This window comes from Octopus bimaculoides, chromosome 18 (assembly GCF_046866305.1).
Source record: "Octopus bimaculoides isolate indiv1 chromosome 18, ASM4686630v1, whole genome shotgun sequence".
Classification (NCBI taxonomy): Eukaryota; Metazoa; Mollusca; class Cephalopoda; order Octopoda; family Octopodidae; genus Octopus; species Octopus bimaculoides.
The window spans coordinates 19,819,473-19,831,698 of NC_142945.1; the positions used below are offsets into that span (position 1 = coordinate 19,819,473).

The 12,226-nt window shown below is 33.6% G+C and overlaps 1 protein-coding gene across 6 annotated transcripts in view; it reads right to left on the reverse strand.

Moving 5' to 3' along the window:
* The window catches only part of LOC106874512 (intermembrane lipid transfer protein VPS13A), a 265,132-nt gene extending 253,876 nt beyond the window's left edge, over positions 1–11,256 (reverse strand). For all 6 annotated transcript variants that reach the window (XM_089365902.1, XM_089365901.1, XM_089365898.1 and 3 more), the window contains exon 1: positions 11,103–11,256. In XM_089365902.1, coding sequence (XP_089222028.1) covers positions 11,103–11,202 — 100 coding nt within the window. In that variant the 5' untranslated portion in view covers positions 11,203–11,256. The remainder of the gene's footprint in view (positions 1–11,102) is intronic.
* Positions 11,257–12,226: the final 970 nt, after the last annotated feature.

Here is a 12,226-nt window from a genome sequence, read left to right on the forward strand (position 1 = left end):
TTCCAGTTAGATAAATAAAAAGAACACAATGAAATAGTCTTAACAATGCCCCTTCTATATGAGTCATGAATTTGTCAGCTCTTGCCATGAACACCTTTGTATAAAGTTGAAAGAATGGACATGCAGGCTTATATCCATGGGATATATTGATTCAAGCCCTGCTTATATAAAACCAGTAATTCCCCAAACTTTCCTCTAGTAGCTTATTATTTATTCTCTTCTGAGAAGTTAGGGTGAAGCCACAAAGAAATAAATAAAAAAGACAAAATTTATTCATAATCAATTATTGAAAATACATATATATTTATTTATACACACATGGTACACATACACACATGCGTGTTGGAGACTATGTGTGTATGCATGAGTGTATGTGTGTGTGCATGTATCAGTAGAAAAAAAAAGTAACATAGAAATGACCTCATATTCTGTATGCTTTTGTGTGATAAACAATAAGCTGGCTGAACCTCAGAGGGAGGGTTTTTTTATCAACATTAGAGAAATAAGGAAGATCTAATTGGCCAATGCTAGAAGCCAATTTTTCTTCCCCACCATCATCGTTTAAACATCTATTTTTCATGCTCATGTGAGTGTATGTGCCTCCTGCTCTTGACATCACATGATAGTTGTAAAATAGTGTCAATGTCATTCAAGTGGTGTCATTCATTGCTAATCTTTCATGAAAATATGTTTGGTCTTCATGAAAATATTATCTGGCTTGGAAATAAGTGAGAGTTATCAACAGGACGGGCATCTGACCATTGAAAATTTGCCTCACTGCATTCTGTCTGACCCATGCAAGCATGGAAAAGTAAACATTAAAACAACGACAATGATCATAATGGTGACAATGATTTTCTCATTTGTCATATGGTTAATTTTTCTCCCATGTCATTTTTGAGAAAATACCTTTGTAGAATTTGCTATTTAACCCTTTCGTTGCTGTATTTATTTTGAGAGGTTCTGTGTTTCTTTCAATTACTTTAAATATAATAAAGAATTGAATAAAATAACTTAGTTATCATTCAGCTAGTGTTAGGAACATAAATTGTGACTAAGGTTTGATAGAAGATTTTAATTCCAAACTTATGAAACCAAGACATTTGTACTCAGAGCCAGAGCCGGTTTCAGCCGGGTTGGTAATGAAAGGGTTAAGCTACTGAAATTCAATTCCATCTAAAATTGTTGACTTTTATATCTTTAATGGAAGAAATAGTAGAGGATCAGATTAAATACTTTGTAGTATATACTTACATCTTTAACCCTTTAGCATTTAAACTGACCATATCTGGCCCAAATATTCTACTTGTTTTATATTCAAACCAGCTAGACCTGATCTCTCATTCCTACCATACTATGTCATTCCAAACATAAACAATCCCATCACATCATCAAAATCTTGAAGCTATGAGATAATGCATGATTAATTCAAAACAATGCGAATATATATGCATTACATTTGGCAGAGTAATCTGAATGCCAAAGGGTTTAACAAACAAAAGCGATAAAAACAGAAGCACCTAAATTTTTAGTGATTTGATATGTCAGCTAAATAAAAGACAAGTAGCAATGCACAAAACAATTCTAATCCCACCAAAGTCAAATTCACTGTTCATCATTCTGGCATTGATAAAATAAATATCAGCTATGTACTAGAGTTTATTTAATTGGGTATTGGTTTTTTTTCTAAAACTTGCAGCCTTGCTCCAAAATTACAAATTTTTATAATTATTTCTATTTACAAGGATGTGCAACTTTTCAGCAGCAAATTACTATGTTTTCCCATTTGATATTCTTCCCAAAACAGCACATATTTCTGGCTGAATCAATGTGTTCTGCCCAAGAATGCTTCCATGATGTCTGAACAACTGTTGCCCATGATGTCTAAACAACTGACTAGAGTTTATTATATATATATATATATATATATATATATATATATATATATGCACACACATAGGATATGTGGAATTTAGAAGTGTGTGCGTGTGTATTTTGTTGGGTCTTGGGAGAGTAATTATGCCAATAATAAATAACACAGGTTCGATTCTATTGACTAACAATAAAGAAGTGGAATTGAACTTGTGCATATATATATATATATATTCTCAAACTGCCAATATAATTGCATCCAATATTTAGAATGCTGAATACACTGCAACAGTGTAATAACAGTATAATCGAAAACAAATGACAATAACCATATGGAACATAACAACAATCTTTTAAGAACCAACAATCCAACATGCTAACTTGAACTGTAAACTTTGAACTACAACTTTGAACTGTTAACACACAAACTGTGGAACTAGCACGAACTACCTCACTCAGACTGCTATGTAGTGGTCCAGTCCATTCTCACCAGGGGACGTCATACATCTCTTCTTTTGAGATTTCGTGTTCCAAAGGAATAAAGAAATTTTTTTTTTTTTTTTTTTTCCAGTATCTCTTTTGCTTGGGCATTATCTCAAGGTGTTCGGTCTGCTTTCTTTTCTCATGCTAGTTCTACAGGACTGTATTACTTTTGGTACCAGTACATCGAATATTTCACAGAATACTTCCATGCAGAAACCTGTGAAATTTTTTAACTGCAAAAATAATTGCTAGGGCCTCCTTTTCAATTTCACTACATCTTTTCTCTGCAGTTTTTAGCGAGCACGAAACATGAACCACTGGTTTTGTACTTCCATCTTCATATTTATGAAGTAGAACTGCACCTAATCCATGCTTGGAAGCACCAGATGCTACAATGATGTCCATTTCTGGATCATAATGTGCTAACGACAGGTCTGAGATTAGAATTTTTTTTCTATTTCTTCAAAAGTGTTCTGCCATTTAGGGGGCTAATTCCACTTTACTCTTTTTTAAATAAGTCAATAAATAAGTCTTTCAATGAAGCTCTTAATTTGTGCATATTAGGAATGTAGTTTTGGTAGTAGTTTGCCAGCCCAAGAAATGCTTGTAAATTTGGAATATTTGTCAGTGCAGGCATATTCCTTGTTGCGTCTGCCCTCAACGGGTCAAGATGTCTACTACTGTTATCAATAATTTGCCCTAAGTACTTAACTTGGAGTAGAAAGAATTCCCATTTTTCTTCACTCAAAGTGAACCTGAAAACTTAAATTTTCTTAAACACAGCTTTTATGTGTTCCACACGCTGTTCATGAGAATTATTCTTGATCAAAATATCATCCAAGTATGGGATTGCAAATTCACAATCAGATAACATAGTATCCATGATTTGCTGGAATATTGCTGGTGCCACTTTTAATCCAAAAGGTAATCATGTGTTTCTGCATAATCCTCTACAGGTATTCTTTGTCAAATACTTTGAACATTTTTCATCTGCTTTTATCTGTAAATGGGCTTCAGACAGATCTAATTTAGGAAAGATTTTTCCACCATTTAACTTTGAAAAAATGTCCTCTGCATTTAGGAGTGGATGGTGGTATGTTTTTAAACAGTCATTCAATCCTGTAGAGAAATCGGCACGCAGCCTAATCTTAATTTTTTTTTTTTAATACATACCGTGGGTACCACCCACTTTGAGTAAACCACCTTTTTGAGGACTCCACTCTTTTTGAGTCTGTATAACACCTCATTTACAGTTTCAATTGCTGCAAACAGTACTTTTCTGTTTGCTTCAAATACAGGTACAGTGTTAAGACTTACTTGGAAATAGGCTTCCGTCTTTCTGTATAAACCTAAATCCTTTGATAACACTTGCAGGAATATTTTTTACAATATTTTCTTCAGTTCTTCCAAAGACTTGTTTTTAATGGGACAACCATTTATGTTATTGCAGTAAAGATTTATGGGGAGGTGCCATAAATCGACTAGTTCTAACCAATCTATGCCAAACAGATTAATTGTATTATCCACAACAAATAATTTTGCTTCACGTGTCTCTCCTCAAAATGTGAGATCAATACAGGTTTTGCCCATGAAATGTAATTTATCATTCGTTACACCACATGTTATTTTTACTGTTTTATGTAATCTCGGTTTACCAATTTTTTCCCCAGTATTCGCATTTATAATCAAGTATTACTACCTGTATCTAACTGTAATTTGGTATTCACATCATTTATTTTTACGTGCATGAATTTTCTTGTTTTTCCATTGCAATCATTCTCCACTGAAATCACCTTAGAACTTTTTGTGCTTGAGCCATGTTAGTCTTCTACAATGAGAACTCATGCCGCAGATTCTGACAACTATAGCACTTTTTGTTTTTAAACGGACAATCCTTTTTGTAGTGTAGGCCTCCACAACCACAACACGGATTGGGGCATGACACTTATTTTTGATTGTCCTTCCCAGGACACACATTTGAATTTTTGCAGTTTTTGTCTTGTATTTTTATCACATCATGTTTAAGATTTATCATAGACTGACAGTCTTCTGCGATGGTCTGTACAGATAAATCTTGGTTTGCTTGCTCCATTTTCGAGAGAACCCTTGTCTGAATTTCTCTATCTTCAGGTGTTACAAGTCCTTGCATGAACATATCCTTTGAACATATCCTAAGTGAGTTCCTGGAGTTTGAAATTTTCGCCTATACAGTTGATTACTCCGGCGTAGGCGATAACATCCCCCCAACTTCAATTCAACAGTTTCTTGGAAACCAATCTCACTTGACTTTTTGGGCAGAATAAAGTTACAGTAACGTTCATATTCGGCAGGAGTTACCTTGCATAGTAAAAAAAGCCTTACTTTCTGCTCCTCCGACCATGACTTGCACTCATTAAAATTTCCTCGTATTTTCTGTAATACATGGAAAATTTAATACCCTCCTCTGGATTATATGTAAATTCAGAAATTGCATTAGCCACGCCGTCTGGCGTAAATGCACTTACTGGATTTTCAGACTTTGTCGATTGTAACTCAATTAATTGTCGCTGTTGTAGAATTTGTTTTTGCAACTCCTGTAGTTGTACCTGTTGCTTCTCTTAAACCTGTATCACTGTGGCTAATAGGTTATTCATGACGCAGAAATTGTCAGATAACCATTGTGAGTTTCGAACGATCCTCGTCGCCAGATGTTATATCCTTATAGATAAACGAATACACTGCAACAGTGTAATAACGAAACAAATGGCAGTAACCACATGGAACGTAACAAGAATCTTTTAAGAACCAACAATCCAACATGCTAACTTGTATCCAATGTGTACTGTTAGAGGCAACTAAAATAGTTGGCATTGAACCATCAAAAAACACTGCTTGGAAAAGTCCTATCCAACTCAGAATGGCCTAAAAAAGAGGACATAAAACGATGATGATTATATAATCACTTTTAATCCAAGATTCCAAAGATGGTGCCAGCTGACCTAACTATAACAACAGATTCTCATATGTAAAATTAGTGCAGCATTAGCAGCAGTTTAGATATCTTGTATAGATGTAATGAATTAACTAAAATTCTGGGATTCATTAGAGCTTAATATATATTGTAATCTTAAACACTGGACTTTTGTATCCTTTGGTACCTTCAGAATATAAACAATTTTACATTCACTGAAATTAACCAGAAGCTTATTAGAATGATTTTAACACAGAGAAGGAAAATTAAACTGTATCTATATGATAATGAATATATTAATAATTGCTATAAAAAAATAATTTTCCTGACATGTGTTTTTAAACATAATTTTGATTCAAAAATCAATAAAATGGATTGGAAACTAATACCAGATGTTCTAGAAATAACACATTTATACAAGCAACCTAAACAACTATTCAATATGTATGTAATCGTGAAATATATAATAAAATCAAATCTATTTTTCCAATAGAAATATGTAATTGAAAAGAGGTGCAGGAAAGTGATACTGTAATACAATCTAGCTCATTATCCTTTTCACACCAAGCTACCAGTCAAAATAATAATAAACAGAAATAATGCATAGATGCATGTATGCACACATACACACACATCTGTGTATGTTAACAGTGACAAAGCATAAAAAAATGACTAATGAGAAAGACATCAATAATAAAAATCAATGACAGAAAGTGATCAAGTATATTTACTACTTCCCACTGCTACACACACTTTCAAACTAAAGTGAAAGTTTTAAGATAGTAACTATGGTTATTATACCATCATTAAAGGAAACCAAACTTTTCAGTAAAGTAATCTAAATATAAAAGAAATAAAATCTGAGAAATAAATATCTATTGCAAGTAATATTTTCAAAAGAACTCATTAATTTTTTTTTTCGCATTGCACAAAAGAATGCTAAGATGCGACATTGTTAATGAATGAGCTGACGGCATCAGGACTAAAAAAAACAATAAGGGTAACAGCTAGATGAAATTAATTAATCATAAAATATTTAATTTACAAATATAAATAATAACTCTGAAATGGAAAATGAAAAAGAAAACTAATAGGGCATGTTAGTGGTTAAGATATACGGTATGGTGGGTTTCATCGAGGATGGGGCGAGCTTGGTCAAACCAGATCGAGTCGCCCTTATGATCAAAGACATCTGATCTTTTTTGAATTTCAAGGACTATGTTGTCTAATTTATTCTTCTTTGAGACGGTGTGGTGTGATTTAAAATAGACGAGAATGTTATTTCTAAAGCAGCGGTTCCCAAACCTATGGATCACGAATACAGAATCTTTCACTTCGAAATATTGGATAAAATGTTAGGAAGTTCGTGAATTTTATACAATACGCCATAGGCCTACAAAATGGGAAAATGACTACCAAAAAAACTGAGGAATATTTGAAATAAAAGTATCAAATGTTGATTTATTAAGTTTATAGAAATTTTTTTCTATTTTAGTATTTAAAAAGCTAAGGTCGTGTAAGATTAGAGTCACAGAGTAGAAAAAAAGCTGTGACCCGCTGCTGTCAAATCACCGGTGTTAACTCAGCAACCGCATAGTGGTTCCCCATAATCACATTAGCATATGCTTTACAGACGAAGAACCGGTAGTCAGTAATCTGTGACCTGTGCTGTATACTGACTGTATCCATAGCCAACGCTTAACAGACAGCTGCACCCAGCTGTAAAAGAGTGGAATCGGGGTGGTTAGAGTTCACTGCGGCAGCCTGCAGCAAATATTGTACAACTGACTAATATTTTCTTCGCTAGCATGTCGAATTGAATGAAAGCCTCCTACGAGTATAGAAGGGCGATCAGAGTGGTTTAGCTTAAATATACTGCATAAAGATTAAATATTCATTGATACCCTACAACCAAATTGTTTAACCAACTCGCCACCATAGTCACCACTGTCATTACAGGCTTAACCAAATTAGTTGAGGACAAATTTACCTTTTCATTTATTTAATACAACTGACATCATATGCAAGACAGTTGGGTCTTCTTGCATAATAATAGTCCGATAGGTAGAAATAAATAAATGTCTACTTAGAATATATCTTGAAATTTGTGGGTTAAAATTTAGTGTCAAAAATGCAGGAAATGACTTAATTTAGACTGCAGAAGAAGCAACTTTTTTCTTTTTAATCTTAAAAGAAAAGTGAACTAGCCGGCAACTTCAGAGTGCAAAACAAACAATTTTTCGCCTAGTTTTATAGTGAAAACAGCTATAATACTTATAGCTTGAAACGAAATGATATATAAGCCGGGAGTAAAGAATTTGTCTGCTTGTAGATGCTTCTTTAGACAAGTTTGGTAATTATAATAGACTATTCTTCTTTAATAGAGTTATTAACCGACATTAAGCAAAAGTTTGTGGGGTGGAATATGAACAAAACTATTAAATAATATCGTACAACACACACACTTCTGTGTGTGTGAATAGTGCGTGCAAGTAGGTACGGTATCAGCAATTGATGGCTTGCAACGAAAAGAGCTTTTTTTAAAAAAAAAAAAAAAAAAAAAAAAAGCAATCAGAAAGTTTTTACCAGCTTCCATTTTTTGTCTGAATGCGCGCGCGCGTGTGTGTGCGTGTGCGTATATATATATATATATATATATATATATATAAATGAGCTATTTTAGTAAGGAAGTATGTAACCGGCAGGTAAACGTGTAGCAAGAGAAAAAAAACTTATTCGGGGTGAAGAAAGAGAAAAGAAGAAAGCGGTCAGACACAAGAAAGTGATAATGGAAACAAACAAGATAGTTTATTTATTTAGTATGGGGTGGGCTAAACGAACATTGGGACAAACAAATAATTGCTTCAAGGACAGAAATATCAGCACTAACAACAGCCAGGGCAGAAACCTCTATGCTGGTGTTCGATCTGCTAGAAATAGCAGTCAAATCTCCTTCAAACCATACCTTAAAATCCAAAATAAACAAAAATTAGATAAAGTAATTCTACATGGTCCTAACATGGTGACGTAAATATAGCTAAGCTACCTCTGATCACAGATCTACTCAAGTAGTGTTGACCCAGAGTTAAACAACAGGCAATAACTATCAATTACTGACGCTTCAAAGATTTATTGACAACAAACTGCAGTCAAAATGCAATTATATATTTGGTGGAAGAGGTAGTAGGGAATTTTCATTGAATGTCTAAAATGTATGTAAATGAAATTAGAGACAAGTATTACAATTGTGCGACACATGCATAACGAACAATTTATTAAATTTTCTTTTTTCATATTTTGTAGGAAAATACAGGATTCTAGTTACCCATTCCCGTATTACCTATCTCATAAATCTGAAATGTTGTGCCCATATAAGAAATCAATATAAAATCACTATAATGATGTTATTGTAGTATAAAATCATGTTCCTCACACTAATGTACGTCTTTGGCAAATATAGAAAATAATGTACATTATATTCACTTATATAATCACACAAATGCATGCAACCAAACGTACAACCAGCACGAACACACACACAACCATAGCGCAATGCAGTAGTTAGTAGAAAACAATATGTAGCATAAAGTTAAATATACCGTTAAGGTATATAATAATTAGTTGGCAGACAAAAAGGACCTATAAAGTGTACCACGATAGTGCATGTGTCTAATATTACTTTACACGAATATTGTCATGCACTTAGTGATGTGTGTGTGTGTGTCACAGCGCATACATTACACACACACACATTTATTTATTTATTTATTTATACACACACACTTATATACATACATACACATATATGCACATGCATATGCAAGCATATATATATATACATGCATGCATATGAATATATACATATGCATGTATATGTGTATGCATGTATATATTATACGCATATAAATATATGCATACATATATGCAAACATATGCATACACATATGTATAGACATATACACACATATGCAAACACATACATACACGCATGCACATAAGTATATATATATATTCATACATAGGTGTATATATACATAATCTTTACATTTTCATACATATGCATACACACGCACATATATAATATCATCTTATCATTTACATCTTTCTATGCTCACATGGATTAGGCAAGTCATCACAACTCGTGTCACTTCTTATTCAAGAGCTATTGTTCTCTTGGAAAGGTTTGGAGGACCACACACTTCATTCATATGCTTCATTTCTTTTTTTCTTTTGACTTCCTTTCCATAGCTGGATGCCCTTCCTGTCACCAACCACTCTACAGAATGTCTGGGTTTATTCTATTATGGCACCAGTACTAGAAGGATTGAAATGTCGACAAGACTAGAAGGATCTTACGACACCGATGTTTCATTTCCACTTTTACAGAGAATATTCAGTGGATTTTATCATGGTACCAACCTAAGTGGAGTCGCCTTGTACCTTGCAAGATTAAATTCTTCACTCTACGATGTATTTATTCGTTCAATATATATACACACACACACATACATACCTATGCACATTTATATACACACATATTCATAGACATATATGTGTGGCTTGACCATGTTCCTATAAACTGGTACTCCAAGACCATATATAGTCACACATAATATACATATATCGGTATGATAATGCAAACAGGCAAAATATTACTCAAAATATAAGTATATGTGTATTTTTATTAATGCTTAGCAGAAGTAACAGAGTGACTCAAGATCCGAGAGTTTCGTCCATTGGCGCTTATCAAACTTGATAAGTGCCAATGCACGAAACTCTTGGAACTTTAATCACCCTGTTACTTCTGCTAAATAATATATATAACAAAAGTATGTGTGTGTATATATATATATATATATATATATATATATAGACTCATACACATGCATATACAGAGTGAGAGAATTTGTCTACGTGCGTGCATATGCGTGGGTACCAGCAGCAATTAGGGGGTTGATCTTGCGATGGGCTTGTATCCTGTTCAGCAGAGATTCTTATATTTTGAATCGCTTAAACATTGGAAACTAGGGACATACTCCAGCCTAACAAGCCTTTAGACTCAAGACAGATGTTAACTTATATCTATTTGTCTATCAATGATAGATAGATAGATAGATAGATAGATCAATGATAGATAGATAGATAGGCAGGTAGATAGATATACACACACACACTATGTATATATGTGTATATACCTATTATATATATTAGTGAAATAGTGAAAGCGAATCATTGTCAAGTAGACGAAAAGGGGGAGGTTTTCTAATAAAATAAACAAGACTCCGGCATATTTTCAGCTTTCTTCTATGAATATTCAATATATTTAGATTATATTTTTTAGGCAGGTGACGCAAAACAATCATATTATTAATATCGTTTATTATCATTATTAATATAAACTCATACAAACCAAAATGTTTTCCATATACTTTCTTATAATAATAAATAAACAAAAAAGAGCAATAAATTCATGAAATGTACATGATATGAGGATTTTTCGAAACAATAATAGAGATACTCTTGCGACAAATAAATGCAAGGGAATAGTGAAAAATATGGGGTTACGATAGGGAAATTACTAGAAGAGCTGCAGTATCGGGGAACGTATTATTATTTTCGAAAATGGAACCTTATGTATGTTGATAGTTGAGCCTAGAAACACGATAATATGCATACCAACTACAATCCGAGCAGTGTATATATTCATATATATATACATACAATGTGTATGTGTGTATACAAATGAAAGCCGCAAAAGGGTTAAATTAAAAAGAAAGTAAGGTTTATCTTCACTTACCGCCCCATATTCCAAGTTGTAACTGCGATCTATCCAGATTTTCGACATAATCGCCGAGAAATTTGTTCATTAACTCAACAACAAACGATTCGAACACCATGGTTGCTGGCTGGTTTTCTTCACCTCCACACTTAACAGTCTACTCAGCCAAAGTGTCCGTCCCTCCTCTTAGGACTTCGCTATATATGTATATATATATTATATTATAAATTTATGTATGCGCTCCTGCTCACTAGTTCGCTTTCTCTTTCTCCCTCCCCCTCTCTCTATCTTCTCTCTCTCTCCTACTCTGCTAAAACGTGTGAGCTAGACATCATGTACTTACTTATATTACTACATGATGCGGCCGAACTCAAGCCAGCCAGCTAGACATCTGAAGAAGACAACTACGTGATATTACTAACAAAGGTTTAGACGATGACAGATAATATTAATTATACTACTACTACTAATTATAATGATAATGTTATCAGTTTGCCCAGCCAAAAGATATGATGGCGGAGAAGGTGCCGTTTACGCATCCAGTGACGATTATTAATATTTTTATTTCTTGTCCCTGGGCAAAACACTTCGTGACTTTGTGCTTGTTTATAAAAGATGTAATAAAACTATTATGATTTATATTTTATCTTTTAACATCTGCTAAATACTTGAATTTTAAAATGTTTTCCTTTTTTTTAGTGATTTTCTTTTTTTTTTTTTTAGAGATTTTCTTTTTTCTTTTTCTTTTTTTCTCACTGCAAATGCTCCGGCTTAGCAGCGGTTGAACATTATCAGTTTTTGCCAACTAGCGTCAATATCTTGGATCAAGTCAGCCCTCGTTTGTCTTGGAGAGGTGCACATGTATGTGCAAAGGCTGCCGAGCGAAAAATTCTAACATCCGACAGCATCAGTCTCTTTGATTGTTTACCTGTCATAAGTGTAAAAAAAAAAAAAAAAGGGAAGAACAAAGAAAAGAAAGCATCGCCAAGCCAACACCCGAAGCAACTACTCAGTTTGTTCTTTTATTTATTTATTTCACAACAGACAGTCATCCAATCTACCTTCCTTTGCAGCTATCAACCAGACATCACCTTTAAACCAACGTTACAAACGCTTACTAATCTCTCCACCACCACCACTAC